This window comes from Penicillium hordei (assembly GCF_028827395.1).
Source record: "Penicillium hordei strain IBT 12815 chromosome Unknown utg000001l_segment0_segment0, whole genome shotgun sequence".
Taxonomy (NCBI): domain Eukaryota; kingdom Fungi; phylum Ascomycota; class Eurotiomycetes; order Eurotiales; family Aspergillaceae; genus Penicillium; species Penicillium hordei.
In genome coordinates, this window is record NW_026623142.1 from 7,178,650 (window position 1) to 7,203,324 (window position 24,675).

The 24,675-nt window shown below is 40.1% G+C and overlaps 2 protein-coding genes across 2 annotated transcripts; one reads left to right on the forward strand and one right to left on the reverse strand.

Moving 5' to 3' along the window:
• Nucleotides 1-15: 15 nt before the first annotated feature.
• N7537_002699 (uncharacterized protein) lies at nt 16-888 on the forward strand (the record flags this gene model as incomplete). The annotated part of the gene is made up of 3 exons (XM_056893757.1): nt 16-230; nt 314-373; nt 668-888. The coding sequence occupies exons 1-3, from the start codon at nt 161-163 to the stop codon at nt 886-888; spliced, it is 351 nt and encodes a 116-aa protein (XP_056758752.1). The 5' UTR covers nt 16-160.
• A 3,203-nt stretch (nt 889-4,091) lies between these two features.
• Nucleotides 4,092-5,949, reverse strand: N7537_002700 (uncharacterized protein; the record flags this gene model as incomplete). Its single annotated transcript, XM_056893758.1, has 8 exons — nt 4,092-4,418; nt 4,486-4,570; nt 4,631-4,800; nt 4,859-5,365; nt 5,432-5,513; nt 5,568-5,643; nt 5,694-5,826; nt 5,905-5,949. The coding sequence occupies 8 exons, from the start codon at nt 5,947-5,949 to the stop codon at nt 4,092-4,094; spliced, it is 1,425 nt and encodes a 474-aa protein (XP_056758753.1).
• Between the last annotated feature and the right edge of the window lie 18,726 nt (nt 5,950-24,675).

Consider the following 24,675-nt stretch of genomic DNA (forward strand, 5'->3'; position numbering starts at 1 on the left):
AGTTTGCCTTCTTTTTTCTCTTTTGATCTTCATCATCAATTGGGTTATTAACAAACATCGTGGACTGATATCCTCCCCACCTTCAATCCCACTCCATACCACCTCAATTGCAAAGCTTAACCGCTTCCCCTCCGATATCCCATCTCTCTACGAAGCAACAATGTCGTATACTACTAGTCCTCAAGGGAATAGTGTTGGCAGCCGGCCTAGCTGGCAGGACCAGCTTCAGGGTAAGCCATTGGAATGCGTGGACAAGCATCAGCAGCCCCAAATTTCTCCTAAATGACAATAATACTTGGCTAACCATATCCAGATCATTGCACACGCACCAAAGTGTCTCCTCCTGTCTTCAACATTGTCTCCGATCGGCGAGGTACTTACCCGATTTCCAATCCTCCTTCTCTCCTCCCCCTCAGTCTCTCCATCCACCGTCTTCCCACGCTGCAGAACCAGATAAATTTATTTTCCCTCTTATCCCCCAGTCCAATATCTACGTACATAGCCTGACTCTATCCACTGCTGTGTTTCTCGTGTGTGGGCATTGCAGGAAGGAGTGGAGTCTTGCAGAAAAAGACAGAAAAATGCCCCCCCTTTCACTTGTACACCGACTTTTAGTTTCCGAGCCTTTGGCAACAGAAAGCTAATTACTTTTATCTCGGAATCGCAGGAGGTCGTACCGCCTGGTCCAGTACCGTCACTGTCCAGGGCCAGAATATTGCCGCTCGTTATTGGTATGACGGTCAGTTTATCAACAATGCCAAAGAGGACGCCGCCGAGGTTGCCCTTAAGACCCTGAATCAGCAGCCCCGGGCTGCTACTGTCTACCAGGGTCAACTGTTCCCGCAGGCAACGTCGTCCGGCTATGGTCGCGGAGCCGGCGGGTTCTGACCGTATTCCTCATTTCCAATATTTCCTACTAGTCTTGGGTGGCATTCTCTTCCCTTCTTGTGTTTTTATCAAATTTTTTTGGTTCTTGATTCTGATGTTGATCCTGAACTCTGTTGCACTTCATTTCCTGGTGTGGTGGGTGCTTGTTCTGGTTTGTTTTCCACTTGCTGTGAAGGGCCCTCGGGGATCCACCAGTCCTATCCGATACAAAAACCCATACCGTTTGTTGTCGCCTTGCTCTCTTACTTGCGTTTTTGACTGCAGGAAAAAAAAACACCCCCTTCACCGCACTCCTTCCCTCCCACCTCTTTCTCATGTCGACACCATTTCTCTCCGAGTCCTGCTGATGCATGCACTATCCCTTGTCGACAACCACAGCTTCGCAAGTCTGGCCCACAATGGCTCACTTCAATACAGAGTCCATGTCATGGGCTCTGTAGGGATGATTCCCGGCACCAGAATGACGGACAAATAATAAAAAAAGAAAAGAAAAATGCACCATGCACCATTCCTGCCCCGGATGACCACCTCCAAATGCAAGTCACTACCTTGTTTCGCATTTGTGGAACCTCAGCACCAGTCGTGACACACCACACCGAGATCTCAACAGCTCAAGTATATGATACGGTATCTGGATGTCGTCAGGCCTCGTGTGATGCATCACGAACCAGACTCCCTTTTGGCTCTTTTCAGCGCCTCTTCCCCTCCCACATACGTGTCTTCTGAGAGTACATCTACGTATTCCTTTAGAAAAACATCCCACATACGTTTCCCCGGGACCAATTATCGCATTTGTCCTCCCCGATTTGGGTTCATACAGGTCGTCTTTGGCATTTGATTTGTCTCGGCCTTGCGCTGTCTGCCTCGAGACAAAACCGGAATTAGGCCGGGTGCTTACTCCTACTTGATGAGAGGCGAGGGGCTCGGGTCTCATGCATCGTGTCAAATGACTGCTGTTTGTCTCTTCGAGAACATATGACTTGTCATGCTCGAGTGGGTTCGATGTCCTACCCGGGACAATTTCCAGTTGTCACTGCCTGCTGCGCAGTTCAGATGGCAATTATATCTTGTGGAATTGTTGATGAATCTAAGGTTGCATTTGTAATAGATGCTACCCCCTGCTGCTTCGATCCCCCTGGAACTATTGACAAATGCGTGGGTGTGTTTGTGTCACCGCGGATGCCAACGGAATTGTCCTAATCTCAAGCGCGATACGATATGGCCAACGTGGCGATGGAAGCGATTTGAGCAAAATGTCAAAAGGGGGAGTTATAGGATTAAGGCGGGACAAAAACCTCCATCTTCCGGGCATGTGCCTGTCTCGAATTCGGATTTGGATTTGATTTACATTATTCGATATGTTTTGTGTTGTTTTATCTTTTCCTTGGTTCAGATCGGGTGTATGTACCTGATAGAGGGAGTTCGTTTGGTATCTGTTGTTTTTTGTTAAGCTGTGTTAGGTTTTGGAGATTCGCACACGGAATTGGACCGGGTTGTCTATTATATTGGTATCATATATGATGGTACTGGGCTTGGGACTGTAATGGTCGGGGTTTGGTTTCTATCAGATTGTTCTCCTTTGTTTCTTATTATACGATTACAGAATATCTATCGGCAGAGCTTTTATGTGTGAATTCTTCCTTTCCCTTTATTATTTGTTAATTTTTTTTTTACTAATGACGAGTATACTAACGAATCTATGATCCATGATCATCGGCTGGAAAAAAACTTACCCCCCCTTTCTAGAAAAACGTGTTGTACATGTTTATCCTCGTTTGAGGTACTGTTGATCATCGGGTTCTTGCCGCATTGGCCTCCCGCCCGAACTTACACATCCGCGGGTAGCACAGCGTTGGCCATGTGTCTACGGAGTAGCCAAACATTAATTTCCGATGCATCGCGGCCGAGTTGGGCAGCATTCCAAATGACCTATATTAAAATGAATCAAGTAAATTGTATTAAAACCCTGATTATCAATATTACTTGGCGTTGCAAGGTATGTATTTCTACAAAAGTACTTTGTAGACTCGACGTTGGATGTTGGTCAGTTACTTTGGAGTGAACCATGGAACGCTGAACTCTAATAACTAACAACTTTAATTGTCTATTTTAACCAACCCACTGCTGGCCTCGGATGACCTCGAGGTGCTAGAAAAAAAAAACCAAGAATAGATCTTTTCCGTAATTAGGGCTAGCATTATGTTCGGTATATTATCACTTAGAATTGTACATTATACAAACCCTTGCCCGAAGTATGATCGCCAAGACTGCTTGATATGGCCACATATTTTACACTCAGCCTTTTCCGGATGGTGGCTATGTCGATCGATCTATACGAGACAGTAAATAAAAATCAAGCCACCTAAGACGCCATATCTTTTTCAATGCCAGGCAGAAACTAAAGGTTTGGTGTTGGAAGGCTATATAAATTAATTATTCCATCACCATAGCCATCCCGACGACAACCTACCTCAAACCAAGCACTTTCTAAAATACCCGAGAAATCTAAAGCAAAACTGTTATCTATTCTATTCTACTCTAGAACAGTCCCTTTCATCTAAAACCACTATGTGTTTTGGCTCATCGCGTAGAGAGGCATATGACTCTCCGCCCCGCATCCTACCGCCAGCATACACATAACAAAGACTACAAAGTATTTAAAACGCAAAGGGAGCGTCGCGCACGTCAGAAAAGTGTTGCTATTGCTGGAGGAGATGGTGGAGGAGGATACGGAGGAGGACATAGTGGAGGAGATGGTGGAGGTGGAGATGATGGCGGGTGCGGCTAGATCTAGAGGGGCGTGGGATTTTTTTATTATTTGATTAGCTGCAAGTTATTGATTAAATGATATATAGGATTTATGTGGATCTGGAATATCATTTAATTTTGAAATTCTAGGCAAGGGGACACTAGACTCCGCTGACATGTACAATACAGATCTAAACCTTGCACTTCACTCCGTGTTTTATTTATGGAGATAGTGCACATGTGGAGCTGAAGTTATCTATTTGCTGTGCGCACTGAGTAAAAATGAATGAGAATTCATTTGTCATTAAAATTAATTACCTAGGTACTTTAGGTATGTTGTATCTATCTGTTTTATGACGCAGATGCATGTCCCAACTTCAAATATGACGTGTCCACCCTGCAGCTCGTAACCCGAGTCCTATCGACTTTCACCACGACACTCCAGCTCTACTAATCTAATACGCGAAACTCTTCCCGTCTCTTGCCCCGTCTCCACGGCGATTGCGCCAGCCGTAGTAGAGCCTCAATAGAATGCAACCGGTTGTCACAAAGAGAAGCAATGCTGCATTTGTCCAATGGCCGGTTGGATATCCGATCTTTGCTTCGTCACTTTTGTAGATCCAGACACCAACGATTTGGCCGGGGGCACCGAATGAGACGTTGAGTGCGATTGCGAGTCCTGCGCCGGCTGTTGAGCTGATATTGGAGGATAGCCAGCCTAATAGGGGTGGGATACAGGCAAAGGCGCCACTGGCCGCGACTATGAGGCATCCATAGCGGCTCTGGGGGTTGAATTAGATGATGACACTCATTGGCTTGATGCGCGCTTGCGCTGATTGGGCAACTTACTAGATATGCACTGGCGGGGAGAACAGCGGAGGCAAGGAAGCCCATTGCCCCAATGAAAGAGAAAATGGCTGAATGGAGACCACGGCTTAAAATTAATGGTTTCAGGTTAGTAATTGGGCATGCTTCTAAATACAAGACAATTTACCTGTTAAAATAGTCCGCAGACCAGGCCACTGCTACAGTCACGACATAGGCCACCGCGTACGGAGGCACGGTCATCAACTGAGCGCGGAGATCAGAGTATCCCAGACCAGCGGTGATGGCAGGCGTGAAAAGAGAAAGACTCGAGAATGGCGTTGAGATGCCGAAGTATACCTTTTTGCCCAATTAGTCTTTCAGAAATTGACAGGAGAGCGAGGCGCAGAAAACATACCGCATAATGAGCATATAATCTCCAATCCGTCAGCGTAGCCTTGGCATCCTCCCAAGACATAGCTTGAGCAGAACCCTTAGATCCTTCCAAAATCAACCTCTGCGCAGCAAGCTCCTTCTCCTCGGCAGTAAGCCAGTTAGCAGTTTCCGGGTAATCTGGCAACACGAACCAGACCAAAACGGCAGATGCGCACGATGGGGCGCCCTCAATGATAAACAGCCACCTCCAAGCAGAAAGTCCATGGGCGCCATTCATATGCCCCACACCAAAGGCAATAGCGCCGCCAAATGCGCCAGCTAGTGTTGCCGAGGCGAGAATCAAGGCCACACGAATCGACCGCTCGGAGTTGCGATACCAGAATGTAAGGTAGTATACGAAGCCGGGGAAGAGGCCAGCTTCCATTACACCGAGGAGGAATCGGAGTCCTGTTACTTGAGCGTAGTTGTGGACGCCGCCGAGACCCATTGTTGTTGCACCCCAGGAGAGCATGAGGAAGGCAATCCAGCGCTGGTGTTTGTTAGTGGGGCTGTAATAATTGGGAATGGATGATGTGTATGGATTGGTTAGACGTACACTAGGACGGAGCTTCTTCAGGAAGTAGTTCGATGGGACTTCGAACAGTGCATATGCAATCAGGAATACCATGAGTGCAATCCTTTTGTAAATCAGCGCTTTGGATCGTCGTGGTTAATTAATGGTTGCGACTCACGTGTACTGATACGAAGTCATATTAGTCTCCGAGAGAAGATCATTGTGAGTATCCGAATTCAAAATTTTGGCATTGCCTAGATGCTTTAGCTTCAAGTCTATCCGACATTGGAGGCGGGAAATATACCGATGTTAGAGCGATCGAGGTAACAAAGCAGGTAAATTGCAGCGCACAATGGAACGATGCGTAGATCTTGTTTCCAGACCAAGGCCTTTTCGCGTGCGTTGAGAGCATCATCGACAATATCGGGGCTGGCAAGCTGCGCTACTGTCAGTCCTCTTAAGCTCGCACACCGCAACACCAGAAGGTTATCTAAGGGGGAAGGGGAGAAAGATACCTCTGAAGCTTGTTCAACATCTTGCATACATTTTTCCGTTGCCATATTTATAAGATTTTGCCAAGCAACCTTGGAAGTATACAAAAGAGTTATGTCAGGAACAAGAAAAGCAGAAAAGACCACAGTCCTTTTTTTTTCACTTTCTTTTTTTCCCCCCTGTGTGATTTAGCTTCCCCGGGCTTGGTCCCCCGCACTAGGACGACTCGGCATTCCTCCGACGCCTCACCGGCATTGGGGTATTGGGGATATCCGATTTCGAGACTAGACCTGGAGTTTGGAATGTGTTGGTCTCCCGGTCTAAATCGACACTTTGTACATATTTAGGTGGGGTTTGGTTGCCGTCTCTTGTTTTCCCCTGAATCGGGGTTCCCCTGGATCTCCACATCTAGATCTGAGGCATCTAGGATGTCAAAAGGAGTCAACACAAAGAGTATTGGTAATGACAAGGCTATCATTAGCATTCCAAATATTGAATAATTCAATAATGCTTTTTGCAAGTAATTTGCAGGTATGGGTTGGTTTTATTAGGGAGCAACATGACTCACTGGTAATATTGAGTCTCAACTAAGGCAAGAATATCCTCGACTTGAAATCATCAAGCATTGAAGGACTTCCCATACACAAATAAGTTCAAAGACATCCAAATTATGTATATGTATTTATGGAGGGCGCGTGGTACAAGTTGTATGTATGGTAAGAGATGATGTATTATCCTAGTCTCTAAGCTAGCTAAAAAGGAGGGGCATCATATGACCAAGTCAGGTGACGGTAACAGGTGCCCGCTCGCGATAAGGTCTCGTCCCGAGGCCTTATATTTGTTCGGGGTTTATAAGAAATATAACCGGCTTTGCCGTCGATGTCTTCGAGAATTGTAAGAATGTAACCGGCTTTGCCGTCGATATATAGGGAGGAAAGCTATACGTTATTTAGGCCGTTGTGAGCTTACTCCTCGCTTTCTTCGGCTTGGCCGTTGTTATTATCAGCTTGCCTATTTTCGTTCTTAGGTATAGTGTCCTATCCGAGCTCTAGTATATAATGTTAGAGCAGTTGTTTTAGGATGTCTTTCGAAAATTAGAAGTTGTAACTATTGATTTTAGCGAGTAGAGTTTTAGCTTTAACGTATCGGTTTACCTTTAAGGTTTACGCTTTTTGGTATTTTAGTATCTAGGCCGTATATTCTATATATCTCTTATAGGCCTCGTCTATATACTATTGTACGTCTTCTTTATTGATTTCTCCTAGGGTATATATCTTAGTTACGATATTAGCGCCGACCGGGTCAAGCTGTTATATAGCGTTAAGGTTGATAAGGAGTTCTACGCTTATAATGGTTTTAATAGGCTTAGATTCTTTTTTGAGTAGTAGCGGTAGTAGCTTAGGTATATTATTGTTAACTTTAACTTAAGCGTTACTAGTCTTTAGCTTTAGGTCCCTATTGTTTTCGTATGGCTTATGCTTTTCTATATCGTAGTCGAAGGGAATAGAGTGTTTTTTAAAGAAGCTTCGTAGGACGATATAAACGTTACTATTCTCCTTATTAGCTTTGTCCGTATACTCGATATAGTAACCTTCGAAGTCGGTTAAATAAATTAGCCGGCTTAGGGTATCTTCCTTAGTATCGCCGAGTAGGATAGCTATATCTTAGTGGTCGCTCCCGATTACGTCGTTAGCTAAGTCTAGAATAAGTTCTATTTTATATTCTCGGTCGGCGCGGAGTATTCGGTATTATCGCTTAACTATTCTTTTTATATTAATAAAGGATTTAGAGGCGATAACGGGGCCTAGGCAAAAGGCCGGCGAATTTTTCACGTTCTCGTCTATTTTTAAGGTTAGATTGCCTAGCTTTAAGGTATATTTACGTCCGATAAGGGGAATTCCTCTACGTACTACAATTATTATTAGGAGTCCGTATGCCTAGCCGAGTAGTACGGGGTCCTCGGGTATACGTATAGCCTATACGTGACCGTTTCTATCGAAATCGACTAGAAACCTCACTCCGCGTTCGACTATAGATATAGACTTAGATACTATATAGACGCCTTTATCGGATAGCTTAGTGCCCTTTAGTAGTAGTATCTATTCTTAGTCTTCTTTACTAAAGCTATATTAGATACTTACTAGGGCGGTTACTATCTATTCTATTATAATAGTTTAGCTAAAGTCGTTTAGCGGGTCGTTATCGTATATCTAGATATTTCGTGGTTTGTCGTCGAAATATTTAGCTTCAGCTTCGAGGCGTTTATCGGTCTCTTTACTTTACCATTCTATAATCTACGTATAGTTTTCTTTATCTTCGCTAATATAAGCTAGGTCTATTTCCTAGAGGTTCTTTATAAGGGCTTTGATATAGGCCTTAGAGCCTTTTTTAGTTTTCTTTAGGCTTAGGCCTTAGGGTATAGGGCTTATAGTATATCTTTTCTTTAGAGGCATTATTATAGGTAATATATTATATGGTTGTAAAAGTAGGTAGTTATAAGGAGGAAGAATTAAAAGTAGGACTTAAAGTGTTTTAAGTAGTTAATAAGGAGGGTATAAATAAGGGTAAAGTAAGAGCAAAGTTAGAGTTAATATTGTATATTATATAAGAATAAAGGTCTTAGTCGATGTTTTAATTGTTTGGTAAGTTACTATACCGCTAATCGTATTGATTAAACTAGCTAGAATAGCCTATATTTAATAATAGGATCTATATATCGTTAGCGGCTCTACGCCCTATGAATCTAACGAGGTATTCTATCCTTTAGGCTCTTATACTATCTACTCTTAGGCGGCCGATATTTCTAGTCCGCTTAGCCCTAATTGATTCTATAGCGTCTAGTCCTATATCGGGTAGCTAGGCTAGCTCCGGGGTTCTCTCCTAAAGGTCGTCCTCTAGAGGATCTAGTTCTAGGTATTCGACGCTAATCACTAGGTAGATTCCCTAGGAGTCGGGAAGTTCTAGCTTATATACTAGCCGGCCGATATATTCGAGCACTTTGAATTTTCCCACGAAGTTTTATACTAGTTTTCTTAGTAGTCCTTAGTTAGCGTTGATATTATATCTATATCCTAGTCTTAGGTATACGAAGTCCCCTAGGCTAAACTATTTTCGGAGGTAGGTTTTATTATAATAGTTCTTTATAGCTATAGCGGCGTATACTAAGCTACGTTTAGTATCTAGGCGGATTAAAAAGTCTTAGTCCGTTGCGAACGCCTGCCGTAATATATCGGTAGGATAGCGGAGCTCTACGCCGTATATAAGTTGATATAGGGAGTATCCTATTAATACGTTAATAGAGGAGTTTAGCGTAGCCTAGAGAAAGGGTAGGGCTTCGGCCTATCGATATATTACTAGAGTTTTAGGTGCTTAGGCTTAGTCGTTATTTTCTTCGACTTAGCGCTATTATATAGCCTAGTGTCTAATTACAATTTCTATTGTCTAGTTCGTACGTTCGGATTAGCTATTAGCTTAGGGGTAGTAGGCTGTTATAAAAAAGAGCTCTATATATATAAGTATAAATATGCCTTTCTAGAGCCCCTACGTGAACTTTAGGTCTCTATTAGAAATTATAACGGTTAGAAATCCCTAGTCGGCCGTCTACTAGAAGATAACGACTGATTTCGACTAGTCTTTTCCCTCCTAAGTTATCTTTCCTAGGACGAAACCGTTCTACTTAGAGAACTTATCGGTTATTGCTAGAAGAGTATCGAATCCTTTAGGTATTGTCGGCAATACTACGATAAAGTCTAGTGTGATTATATGATAGGGAATCGGTAGGGATTGTATTAGCTATAATAAGCCGTACGGTCTATACTAGGGGGTCCTATATTCTAGATATAGGGGGTATTTTTTGATATATTACTTTAGTAACTTTGCTCCTTTATAGAAGTAGATTCCTTTTATTCGCTGCTAATATCGATTATAGCCTTAGTAGGCTTAGTTGTTATAGACTAGGCTAAAGATTTCCTTTATTATTGTCTTTAGGAGATAGATAGCTTCTAATCTATCGTTATATATTAGGTAAAGGAGTCTATTGTCGTCTAGCCTATAAGGTAGTCTAGTAGGTATAGGGTCTACCGATACTTCTTCTTCTTTAAGGGTTTAAATGACTTTGCCTAGTCTCGAATCGGCTTAGTACCCTTCTTGAATTTTTTGTTTTATTTAGCTAGAAAGCTCTATAAATACTATATTGTGACTTAGTACGCCGCTTTCGGGTGCGGTTAGTGCTGCTAGGAAGGCGTCTACCCCTTATTTAAAGTTGTCTAGCTCGTTCTCTAAGCTAGGCTTAGTTAGGTTTGTGCTCTAGAGTCTTAAGAGAGTATCTACAATCTTGTTACTCGTACTAGATCTATAGAAGACTTTAAGGTTGAAGGTTTGAATGAATTGAGCTGCTCTTACTAGGCGTAAATTTTAGTTCTCGGTAGCTACCGAACGTAGGTTAGTGTTAACGGCAATGTTGACTATTGCGCTATAGTCTGTATATATTATCGCCGGCTAGTATACCGCTAGAAGTAGGTGCCTAATTTTTTATAGGACCTAAACTAGGTATACGACTTCTAGTTCGGTAGGCTAGTAGTTATACTCCGCCGGTAATAGTAGTCGGCTTAGGAATATAATTAGTTCGACCACGTTAGCTAGGGGGGGTTTTTTAGGGTCCTCGTATATCTATCCTTTTTTAACGTAGAAGATTATTACGCTATAGCCTTCGTCTTTTAAACTGTTAATATCGGCGTAAAGCTACCTTATATAGTCGAAGAAAACTGTTATATATACTAAAGCGCTTCTTATTATAGCTTAGAGTTCGTCAAAACTAGCTTTTTCGGCGTTAGTAGGGTTCTCGAATAGCGTTTATCGTAAGAAAGCTCTTCTTAGGGGGCCTTTAACTAGGCCGCCTTTAAGGAGGTTAGTCTTCCGATTATATATAGCTTTGATTATCTAGGCGTGGCGCTAGATTTTAGTCCGAAAATAACCTACTAGGCCGAGATAGGTTTCTAGTTATTTTAGTATTCGGGGGAAGTCTAAGCTAAGGATTATATATAGCTTTTCTTCTATTATTATTATTCCTAAGGAGTCGACCCTCTATCCGAGTAGAGTAACGGTTAGGAAACCGACGAAAGTCTTTTTAGGTTCTAATCTAATATTATATTTCTCGAGAATTTAAAGAAGTTTATATAGGTCTTAGATATGGTCTTCTAAGCTATTTAAGGCTAATACGATATCGTCGATATACGCTCTATAAAAGGCGCGTAGGTCTCGTAGGATATAGTCGAGTTCTCTTTATACGTATACGATAGAGTTATAGTGTCCTATTATAGCAACTTTGAATACTTCGTAGCCTCGGTAAGTAATAACACTAAGCTTACTAATATTATCGGGATATACTCTCTATTAGTAGAACTATACGGCGGTATCTAGCACTATAATAAATTGTTTTCCGTAGTAGAGCTAAAGGATATTATCTTATATAGGTACGGGGTATATATCTTTAATAGCTTCGGCGTTAGCGTTATAGAGGTTGATAACTAGTCGGCCGGCTTTAATCTATTCCCCGTTTTTAGTGACTTCTCGGTAGGCTATAAAGACTAGGTAGCTAGTTAGGGTATATTTCGTAGCCTATTCTAACTTTCTATCGGCTTAGAGGTTATTAAAGATCTTATCGATAAGTTCTTTTTCTTTAACCCTAGTCGGATAGACTCTCTTTCTCTTAACGCGCTTCTCCTAGCCGTCTAATATTAGGATCCTTATCTATCGGTCGACTAGGACTTCGACTACTTCCGGCTTTGACTAGACTTTATATTATAGGAGCACTTCGGCTAGCTAGCGAGTAGTCGTTTCGTTTCTATAAATAGTGAGGCCGTTTAGCAGCGTGGTTTCGGCGGTATTTATTAGCCTAAGTATAGAGGATTTAGAAGGTAGGCTTATAGTAGTTATCGCGAGCGCAGCGGCTTCCGGGTATACTTAGTATACTATTATATACTCGGTTTCTATTACCGTGCCGATACGGGCGCGCCGTAGGATAGTTTGGGTTACGGAGGTTTAGTTCGAAACGGGGATAAAGGCAAAGTTTGTATCGACTATATATATATAGATCGTGCCGTGGCCTTCGTCTAGATAGAAGATAAAGTCGCGGCTATTAGGCAGCTTTGATTTGAATTTTATTAGTAGGTTCACTATAGAGTGGGGTGGTATAACAGTCCTTTCCTCTACGTAAACTAGTTTTGCTTCTATTCTGTTATGATATAATCAGACGTGAGGCCATTCCCAGATTGGTGCCTTAGGCCTATAGGAGGTTTGACCTCTCCGGAGGGGGATCGCCTATGTTTCCATACCCTTCCGAGAAGGGTTCCCCGCGGGAACGAGACCCCGCTCTACGTATCACATTTTCCTCCCGCTATTAATATAGGGAGACTATATATAAATTGGACTATATAGAGGAAGCCTAACGGCTCTTTAAGAAATAGTCTTTGACTTCTAGGAACCACCTATCTTGTTACCTTCTCCTACCTAATTGATAGGTACCTACCCTAACTTATAGAGTATCTTTTAATAATTCTATTTCTTCTTCTTTAATTACCTAGGAGAATAGCACTAAGAACTCGCTCTACTCCCGCCATAGAGGAGATACCGAACCCTCCCCGAACTACTAGGGAAACACCCCCTACTAAAGCTATTTCCTAGGCTAACCCGGTCGAACCAATTACCGACCTTAATACGAATCTCGTAGCGACTTAAGCTACTATAGAGAAGCTATAGAGACTTAAGGACCTCTAGGATTAGGTTAAGACTCTTAGATCTTAGCTTATAGGCCGAACCCTAAACGAACCCCCGATAAGCCCCTACCGAGATATCTATAATACCTCTAGTAGGGACTAAGAAATTAAACTTAAGAGTATACCTATATTTACCCTTAACTATACCCTATAATAACGCTAAGAATAGCTCTTAGACCTATAATAACAATTTAAGGGAGCGCTAAAGCGCTACTATAACGATCGGACCTAGATTCTTAGAGTACTTAGTAATATAAATATAACTTATAGGTAGAGATAGTATAGATATATTAACGAAAAGATACCGGTTCTACTACGAAACCCTAAGGAAGACTAGCCCTATTTTAAGGACTAGACCTTAACCCTTATTAAGAACGCGGCTACCTTAGAATCCGAGGTAATAGGCTAACTTAAGAAGGCCTATTAATAGAGAGACGAGGACCCTCGAGAATTCTATATACGTCTCGATACCCTAGAACGTTATTTCCTAAGGATAGTAGAAAAAGAGAGGGCTCTTTCCTTCTTCGTAAAACTCTTATATAACCTCTAAGACGAAATCCGCCGCTATATTATTAAACTCCCTAAAACCTAGGAAGATATAATTGATATCGCGTATTACTTCTAGGACCTTAAGAAATCGGAGTCGAATCGTAAACGAAAACGTACCGAAACTATCGAGAATACGCTATAGAAAAGAAACTCCGATCGAAATTCCTAGAAGCCCCGATTTATAGGAAAATCAAAATCTAAAGAAGATAAGGATATACTATCGGATAAGCGCCTAAACCCTATCGGGGATAATAGGAAACGTAACTAATACTTTAATTACGGGAGCGAAAAGCACTACTCTAATAAATACCTAACCCCTTCTAAGGGCTAAATAACTATAATAGTATAGTTAGCCCTATAGGGAAACGATAGCGAGACGGAGTAACTCCTATACCTCCGTCTTTTCCTATAGTAGGAACTAGAACTCGGCTTTACCTTCCAATTACCGCCTAGAACGACCTCGAAACCTACGCGGATCTTAATAGTAGAGCTAAAGTTGACCTTATAAGCTTCTAATTCGTTAAGAGGTATAAACTTAACTAAGCGAAACTTACCGCGCCTCTCCTTTACGCTATTAACTAAAGGATAATACCGACTTACGGGGTATAGACTATCCTACTAAAAGCTACCGATTTAAAGGGTACTACCCGTCGATTTACCCGCGCCTACGTAGCAATCGACCGAGACCCCCGACTCTCCGGAAGCCCTATCCTTCTCTCTATAATAACAATTTACGACCTTAATATCTATATCGTAGGACGAAGTAGCCTCTAGTAGTTTAGGATACCTTCTATCGAAATACTACCTCTAGCCCGCTTTACTAAGGAAATCCGTAACCTTACGTACGTCTTCGCTATAGTTAAACTACCCGAAGAAGTATAGCTACCTATTAACTATAATACCGCCGAAGTATCGCCGGAATACTACTAATTACCTACCGAACTAGTATAGTTCCGAGACTTCTTCTTATCCTAAAACTCGAAAACCTTACCTTCCTCGAATAAGTACGACTATACTATCGACCTAACTCTAGAGGTAAGGGTTCCGTTCGGTTCTATATACCCCCTATTATAAAAGGAGCTTATAGAGCTACGAAAATACCTCGACGAAAACCTCTAGAATAGTCGAATCCGCGAATCTAAGAGCCCTACCGGGGCCCCTATCTTATTTGTACCGAAGTCCGACGGGAGCCTATAGCTCTATATTAACTACCGGGGACTTAATAAGGTTTCGGTAAAAAATCGGTACCCGTTACCTCTTATTTCGGAGATTTTAGACCGGCTTTCCGGCTCTAAGGTCTTTAGTAAGATCGATATTTAAGACGCCTACTACCGAATCCGTATTAAAGAAGGCGACGAGTAGAAAACCGTATTCCGAACCCGCTATAGACACTACAAATATATAGTTATACCCTTCGGTCTTATAAACGCTCCGGCAATCTTTTAAAACTATATTTATATAGCGCTTTATAACGTTCTCGATACCTTTTCGGTAGCGTACCTCGATAATATCCTTATATTCTCCCTAGACCGGGAATTATATACGAATTACCTCTACTAGGTAATAAAACGACTATAGAAAGTAGGCCTCTACGCTAAGCCTAGTAAGTACGCCTTCTACTAAGACTAAGTCGACTTCTTAGGGTTTATTATATCTCTAAGGGGCGTTTCGATAGACCCTCGCCGGGTTACCGATATCGCTTCGTAGGAGATTCCTAAGTCCTACCGGGATATCTAGGTATTCCTAGGATTTTATAATTTCTATCGTAGGTTTATTAGGGATTACTCCCGAATTATATTACCGCTTATAGCCTTACTAAAAGGTAGTAAAAATAGGCGAAAGCTAGGCTAGGTTAACCTAATACTTAGCGAGAAGGTAGCCTTTCGCCGCTTAATCGCCGTCTTTTAGTTAGCGCCTCTCCTCCGATACTTTAACCTATCGAGGCCGATTCGGCTAGAAATAGATACATCGGATAGCGCTATAGCCGGGATTCTCTCCTAACCGAACGAGAATAGGGTATAGTACCTAGTAGCTTTCTAGTCGCGGAAGTTTAGTAGGGCGGAGACCCTCTATAGAATACTAGATTAAGAGCTATTCGCTATCGTATACTCGTTTAAATACTAGCGATACTACCTCGAGGGGAGTACTTACCTAATTAAAGTATTTTCGGATTATTCGAACCTTTAGGCTTTTATAAAATAGCTAAAGCTTAACGGTAGGCAAGTATAGTAGTGCTTAGCCCTTACTCCGTTTGATTTTATAATAAGATATCGCGCTAGGAAGAGTAATCCCGCGGATAGACCCTCTTAGCGCTAGCTACCGAGTGACTATAAGGTTGACCTAATCTCGCCGTTAAGCCGCCGAATAGCTAGCGAATCGTAGACGACTAATCACCGTTCTATTATAGTCTAGTCGCTAACTATAAGTACGCTTACCTTAAATATCCTATACTTCGAAGAGAATAAAGATAGGGACAAATCGATTAGTATAATCGATTAGAGGGAGCTCGGGCGTATACACTATCTCCCTAACACGTAGGTCGGGCTAGCTTACGCCTCCGAGTAGGTATACCTTACTAAGGTAGGTATAGACCTTAAGGAGCTTATTAGGCAACTTTAGGGCGAAGACCTAGAGACTTAGCGCCGAAAGACCGCTATAAAGTCGTCGACTCCGGGGTTAAAGGGCTAGAGTATTAGGCCCGAGGGCCTTTTACGATTTAAGAAACGTATTTATATCCCTATAGAGAGCAATTTAAGAACTAAACTATTAAGTATTTACTATAATAACCCCCTAGCCGGCTATTTTAGGTATATAAGAACACTTAAGCTAATAAAAAGGAAATACTACTAGCCGAACCTCTACCTAGACGTTGCCGAATACGTAAGGAATTGTTAGATCTACTAAGACGTTATAGTAAGAACGTATAAGCTATATAAAGAACTCTAATTATTACTAATCCCCTTACGACCCTTTATAGAAATTTCGATAGATTTTATAATAGGCCTACTACTAGTAATATTCGAGGATAGATTAGTCGACGCGATTCTCGTTATCGTTAATAGGTTCACGAAATAGTCGCTATTCCTCCCTATTTTATTAACGATTACTACTAGAGATCTCGCCGAACTATTCTATAACTACGTTAAACTACGCTTTAGACCCCTTAAGGGTATTATATCCGACTATAGATTACTATTTATAAATAAGTTCTAGTTAAAACTATACTACCTATTATAAATACGCCTTAGGCTTTCGATAGCGTTTTACCCGCAAACCGATAGGTAAACGGAACGTATAAACTAAACCCTTAAATATTACCTCTAGTATTTTATAGACGATAAGTAAGTCTTATAGGCTTCTTTACTAAGATCTACCGAATTCGTATATAATAACGCTATTAACGTAACAACTAGTATATCTCTATTTTAGGCCTTACTAGGATACTTACCTAACTTCCGGCAACGTTTTAAGGGCGAAACTCCCTATAGAGAGGTCCTAGCGGCGTCCGCGCGAGTTAAGAAATTAGAAAACCTCCGCTAGAAACTATAGGAATACTAGCGAAAGGTAAACGAAACTATAGTAAAATATTATAATAAAGACTACGTTCCGATATAATTTAAAAAGGGAGATCTTATTAGCCTATTAACAAAAAACCTTAGATTAAAAGGGAGTAGAAAATTAGTACCCCGCTTTATCGGCCCTTTTCGCGTCTTATAGGCTATCGGAAAATAAGCTTACCGCCTAAGCTTACCTTAGTAATATAATCGAATCTATAATATCTTCTATATAACCCTCCTCGAACTATAGAGAAAACTACCTAGAAAGGGTAGCGAATCCCTACCGATACCTAACTTAGAAGACGAAGAGGAATATAAGATCGAAGAAGTACGTAATAAAAAACAAATTAAGGACGAAAAACACTTCCTTATTAAATAGAAAGGATAGCCCTCGGAATATAACTAATAGATTCCCTAGAGAGATATAGAAAATATAACTAAAGTAATATACTCTTACTAGAAGCGGAAAAAGGAGAAAAAACCCTTAGTTACTACGAAGGGATAGCGAAACCACCCCGAAAGATAAGGGAAACCTAGCTAATAAGTAGGAAAGAAGACGCCGAAACGGTAGTATAATAAAAGTATCTAAAAATATAACCGGGCCTACTTTTAAATCTCCTCTAAGGGAATAGGGAAATCTATTATAGTCCGCTCCTCTATCTTATTACCCCCGATAGAAGCATTATTATCTATATTAGAGTCTAGGGTATCTTAAGCCTCGCGAACCTCCGCCGAAATACCTTCGTAAAACACCCGCTTCGCTAGGGTCTATAGAACGTATCCCTTATCTCTAGATAAAAGACGTATAAGTCCCTTCGAAAAACGGGCCACTCTCTACTCCTAGGTATTAAAGAAATTAGGGGCGGCGATAGGAGGGAGCGCGGATCGATAGCCTACTAGAAATATATTATAGTCGGCCCGGGTTTACTACCGAAACCATAGTTAGAGAACGCCGAAAACCTTACTCAAAACCACCTTATTATATACCTTAACCTAGGCCTTATTACCGGTTAACCTATACTCCTTATAGTAAGCCTACTCCGAGGCGTCGAAGGACTTATAGAGCTCTATTATCTTCTCGGCGACTACTTAACGGGTCTCTATAGAAAACGGCTATTCTAGCTCGCTACTATCCTCCTTAGCACTATTAATATTAACCTAGTCTAGCTAGAATACCTTATAGGCCTACGCTAGTACGTTACTTAGATCCTAATAGTCGCCGAGTACCGCGGTCGCGGCCTAAGAATTGTTAGCCGCTATCTCTATATATAAAACTTAGCGAAACCTATAGGAATATATATCGAAGCGCGGCTAGAACACTGCTTATACGCGACGGAAGCCTTAGCGTCTATTACGTAGTTAATCTTAAAAGGGCGAGTCTAGTCCTCCTTCTACTCGGCGATTATAGTACGTAGGTAGTATATATACTAGAGGATCCTAATACGAACTAGGGCCTCTAAAAGAGGGCGGGTATTACGTATAGGGTTTCGTCGAGGTATCGTAATATTTCCGGTACCCCGAAACCGAAGAAGAGCTAACGAAATAACGATTCTAATAAAGGGAAAGGGAGGGAAGTAAGATACGAAGAGTAGAAGTAAAACGAAGAGAGGCTATAGGATTATAATAAAGGGACGCGTCCCCTATTCTTATAGGCGAGATCTTGCTTTGTTTGCCTACCTTACGCTCCTACCTATTTTATATCGTTTACCCTATTGTTACGGACCTATCCGTCACCAATCAGTGGTGACCCACAGGCACACCAATGGGCCATCGAGAGCCAACAGATCGAGATCACGTACAACGTATCTGGCAGAAAAGGGTTTTGCCAGAAGGTAGCTATTACCGGCCCTCGCGGGGCAAATGGCAATTCTACCTTATAACAATATCGATTACCCGTGACCGCCTAGAATATGTGACTGTGACTCTAGGACCTACTCCTAGGGAGTATATCCGGGGAGTCACTAGCGACTCTAGCAGTGACTCTAAGGGAGTCACTTAGGGAGTAGGAAACGAAGGATATATAAGGACACTCCCTTATATACTTAGTTTAGTTCTTCGTCTTCAATCATATATTATTACTTATATTTACCTTTTGGATTACTATAACTCTTTACTTAATTATAACTTGACAATACTTACGAGTAGACCTATACCCCGGTATAGATCTACTCGGCGCTCTACCTAGTATTAGTTCCTTAATCGCTTAAAAGGACTTAGGCTACTATAAGGCCCTATATAGTATTAGCTTAGTTAAGACCCGATCATTAACGTTAGACCATTCGAGGAGTATTAAGGCAAGTATACCCTAAACCTATCTAACCTAACTATGACTAGTTAGCTAGTGCGTAATATATTAAAGACCGTCTTAAATCAAGTTTCGAGTTACAATAAGTAATATATCTTCCGTTAGTACCGGGAAGAGACCCGTTCGGGAATAGGTTACTCTACCTATAGAGGACCCCGACTCTAACGTCGAACGAGATAATACTATTACAGAATAGAAGCGAAAGATCAGCGAACTTAAGTATAACCTTAAAAAGGTTATAGATTAGCTTAGTAACTTAGGTAAGTAAAGCGGCACTAAGTTTAGCGAGGTCGACGACTACCTCGAGTAGATTAAGGCTTAAGTCAACGCCTCTATACCCGTTAGTACTATCTAGGTACCACGATTGCCTAAGGCTAAGTTCTTTAAGGGAAACCGAATCAAACTTTAAAGATTCCTTACTTAGATAGATATATATCTCGATATAAATAATACTAAGATACCTAACGAAGCCGGTAAGGTGATTTTTATATCAACCTACTTACACGGTTAAGTATAGGATTAGTTCGAATCTTATATCCGTAACTATTATAGAAAGAAACCTAAAGAATAGTCGGATACCACGATAAATATCTTTAGCGAGTATCGTAATTTCCGTCGATACCTCGAAAATATATTCGGAGATATCAACGCTATAAGAATAGCCTAGAAAAAGTTATAACGAATCCGATAAACCGGAACTATATCAAGCTATACCTCTAAGTTCTTACAAATCATCTCTTACTTAGATTAGCTAGATAGAGTATATCTTCCTTACTTCGAAGCTAGAATAAAATCCGATATTAAGGACGAACTAGCGCGAATAGATTAGCTAGAAAAGCTTAATTAACTTATTAAGATTGCGGTCAAGATCGATAACCGTAATAGCGAACGAAGAAGGGAACGATACGAAATAGAATTATAGAAGCGTAGAAAGATATATAGCTTTAACCGATTCGGTAGACGCCGCGAAAGAGCGATACTAAGGGATAATAATCTATATAGCCCGAAGCTAATAGAGTTAGACGCTACTCACAATAAGTAAAAAGAGCGTTATAATAAGAATCTTTACTTTACCTATAGGAAACCAGGATACCGCGCGAAGGAATATAAATAGAAGAAACCGTACGAGAAACGGCAATATATATAGGCGATACGTAAAACACTACGAGCGACCTAAGAGGGAAAGGCCACTACTAGTATAGGTACTAGCGCCGAAGGAACGAGCGCTAGTTAGGAATATTAGGAGGAAATATACCCTAACGAGCAATAGGGCGACCTAAAAGGGTAGGTCGGGACCCTTATCGATAGCCTTAGAAGTAGTAGGCGAGTCGCTATAAACCTAAGAGACGAGCTCTTAGAAGATCTTATAGGTAGGTACTAAGGCCTTAACCCGGAAGAGATAATAGCGGGCAACCTATATATTAAAGGGTTAGCCGACGAGCCGGAACTCGATTATCTAGAAATCGATTAGAATACAGTAGAAAGTTAAGGGTAGATATAGCACGTACCCTAGGCACTAATCTAGGACCTAGTAGGACTTAAGGCTAGGGAGGACCTCGGTCGGCGGTCGTAAGACCTACTAGGTCTAGAGACCACAATTATAGGAATAGAGAAGTCCTAGGACTATAATCGTCTTAAGACGAACGATATAGGACCCGCGGAGATATAGAACCCGATCCCCGGAGCTAATAGTAATCTAGGAACGCTAGATACGCTTCCCGGAATAGATTAAACTATCCTAAAAACACTAATAGAAAACCCTACGAACCATTACGATAATAAAGAAGCTAAAAAGCTTATAGGATATCTCGAAGGAAAGATATAGCCTAGTAGACTAGACTAGTACCTTATTAACGTAATTAAGGAAGGCGACGACCTAGTAGGATGCCTTTACGAAAATTCTACTTACGTATATAAAGGATATACGCGATACCTAGGATATAGTAAGATAGCTAGTATTATATACTACAACGAAACGTATACCATTTATAGATTAGTAAAGTTAGATTACGGCATCGAACCGAAACTACTATAGTAGATAAAGAAGCTATAATAGACAAAGGAGTACTAAGGAATTTAGTATAACGGACGCTAGATATACGACCACGAGGGTCGACTAATAATATATCTAGCGGTAATAACGTTAGGAATATATATTAAATTGTATACGATCCTACCTATAGGGAAGGTATAGACTCTTATCGACTCGGGAGCTACTAATAACTTTATAAACCTAAGATTTAAGGAAGATCGATAAGTTACGACCGAACCCCTACTATACGTAATACTAGTCGTAGGACTCGACGGAGAAGTACTCTTAGGAGGAATTAGCGAGGAAACCATTATATTGCCTATATCTATCTATAGGCACCTAGAATTAATATAGTTTAATATCCTAGAGACGGGAGACTACGATATTGTTTTAGGTATTCTATAGCTTAAGAAGTATAACCCGAGTATCGATTAGTAATCGGGATATATCTTATTCGATAAATATATATATATAGAGATATACGACGAATATAAGATATATCGATAGAAGTCTACCTAACGAAACGAGCGTAGTAAATAGTCCCGAAGTAAGAGGACTAGAGTATTAGTTATAGGCGTTACCCTAGATACTATAGAATAATCACTAGATATATCCGACTAAAAATTGAAGGACTATATAATAATCAAATATAAGAAGCTATACATAACTAGCGATAAACCTAGGATTCCGGAGGAATACTAGGAGTTTACGGATATTTTTATAGTACTAGCCGATAGAGTATTACCGAAATATAGATCCTTTAATCACGAGATCAATACTATAGAAGGTACTAAACCAACTTTTATACCTATCTATTAGTTATTATAGAAGGAGTCCGATATATTTAAGGAATATATCAAGGAGAACCTATAAAAAGGATATATCCGAGTCTCGAAGTTAGCGGCTAGATATCCTATTATCTTTATACTAAAAAAGGACGGGAGTCTTCGACTTTACGTAGATTACCGATATTTAAATTCGATTACTATTAAAGATCGATACCCGCTATCCTTAATCAACGAAATATAAGATAGGATTAGACATACTAAGTACTTCTCGAAGTATAACATTACTAATACCTATTATCGTATTAGGATTAAGCTAGGCTATAAATAGAAAACGGCATTTAGAACTAAGTTCGGATATTACGAATATAAGGTTATACCTTTCGGCCTTACTAACGTACTAGCGATATTCTAACGCTTTATCTTTAAAGCGATTAAGGAATATTTAGATATCTTCGTTATCGTATATCTAGATAATATTTTAGTCTTCTTAGAAACACTTAAAGATCATATCAAATATAATAAACTTATATTATAGAAGCTAAGAGAAGTAGAAGTCACTCTTAAACTAAAGAAATACGAATTCTACGTTTAGGAAATAACTTTCCTCGGATACCGTATTACCCCTAAAGGACTAGGGATAGAAGAAGATAAGGTTAAAAGTATTATAGAATAGCCGATACCTAAAAATATAAAAGAAGTATAACAATTTCTTAGTCTAGCCAATTATTATCGGAAGATTATCGATAGATACGCTAGAGTCGTATTAGGACTCTACCATCTTACTAAGAAAGATCAGAAATTTATATAGGATAAGATAGTAGATAAATCGTTCTAGGACCTTAAGAAACTCTTTAATAAAGGAACAATTATAGCTACGTTTAGCTACGACCGACTAATTATTATAGAAACCGATATATTAGACTATACTCTAGGAGTAAGACTAACGTAACCGGGAACTAACGGTAAGCACCGACTAGTTATATTTTAGTTAAGAAAAATAGTTCTAGTAGAACTTAACTACGATATATACGATAAGGAATTATTAGCTATAGTATTAGTATTCTAAGTCTAGAGAGTATATCTAGAGGGAGCAAAGTATACGGTAATAGTCAAGACCGATTATAAGAATCTTATATTCTTCACTACGACGAAGAAATTAACGAGACGATAAGCGCGATAGGCCGAAACCCTTATATAATACGATTTTAAAATCGAACACTACAAAGGAATAGAAAACGGATAAGCCGACGCTTTAAGTAGACGACTAGACTACGAATTAAGAACTAAAATAGTAGATCCCGCTATATTAAGATAAAACTCTAATAGTACTATCTCGTATAATAAATAGTTACTAGCCGCGACGATAGAAGTTAAAGATAACGACTTCTTATAGAAAATCAAAGACGTATTAGAGGAAGATATAATCAATTAACTCGTCGAGAAGGGCGGAAAACTCACTAAGGACAACTAAGGATTACTCTATATATATAGATTAATATATATTCTAAATAAGCTAAGAGAAGAGGTTATACGTCGATACTACGATAATATCTCGTATAGATATATAGGAGTAGAAAAAACTATCGAATATATCACGCGAAATTACTATTTTCTAAATATATAGCGAAAGGTTCGATTCTATATCCGCGTTTACGATATATACTAACGGAATAAACCTATACGATACGTACCTTACAGAGAATTATAGTTATCTAAGATACTAACCTAGCCGTAGGAATAGATTACGATAGACTTTATTACGAAGTTACTAGTCTTAGACGGATACGATATAATTATAGTTATAGTCGATAGGCTTACTAAGTATACCTATATAATTCCGACTATAGAAACCATTAATACTAATTAAATAGCGAATATTATACTTCGATATATAGTTACGAACTATAGGATACCGAGTAAGATTATATTAGATAGAGACAAGCTATTTATATCGAATATATAGAAGTCTTTTATAGACTAAATAGGTATTAAGCTTAGACTCTCTACCGTATACTACCCGTAAACTAACGGTTAGATAGAAAGAGTAAATTAGATAGTAAAATAGTACCTACGACACTACGTAAACTACTAGTAAGATAACTAGGTAGGACTACTACTAATAGCATAGCTAGTATATAACAACGTAGTATACTCTACGACTAACGAAACACTATTCTTTACGAATTATAGATATAATCTAATAATATTCGGAGAACTAATTAATAAGAACGCCGTAGTAGAATCAGCGAGACTAAAGGCTAGCGGACTAAGAAAGTTATATATATAACTAGCTAGAGATATTAACTTTATCAATCTACGTATAAAGAAATATTACGACGACTACTATAGAGAGGGACCTAACCTTAAGGAGGGAGAAAAGGTTTACCTATTACGACGTAATATCAAAACTAAGCGACCTAGTAACAAATTGGACCACCTACAATTAGGACCGTTTAAAATTAAAGAAAAATTGGGACCAATAAATTATCGCTTAAAGCTACCCGAAAGTATACAAAAACTTCATATAGTGTTTTATATCTCGTTACTCGAACTAGCACTAGACAACGCCGAAATTGTAACTAATATAAAAATCGAGGAAACCAAAGACGAATATAAAGTCGAACGAATCCTATCGGATAGATAGTATAATAGTTAGCAATAACTCTTAGTTTAGTAGAAAGGGTATCCTACCTTAGAAAATATATAGGAACCTATCTAGAACCTAAGGGGCTGCCACTAGCTTATTTAGTAGTATTACTAATAGGCGAAAAGGACTCCCGCGTAGCGGAA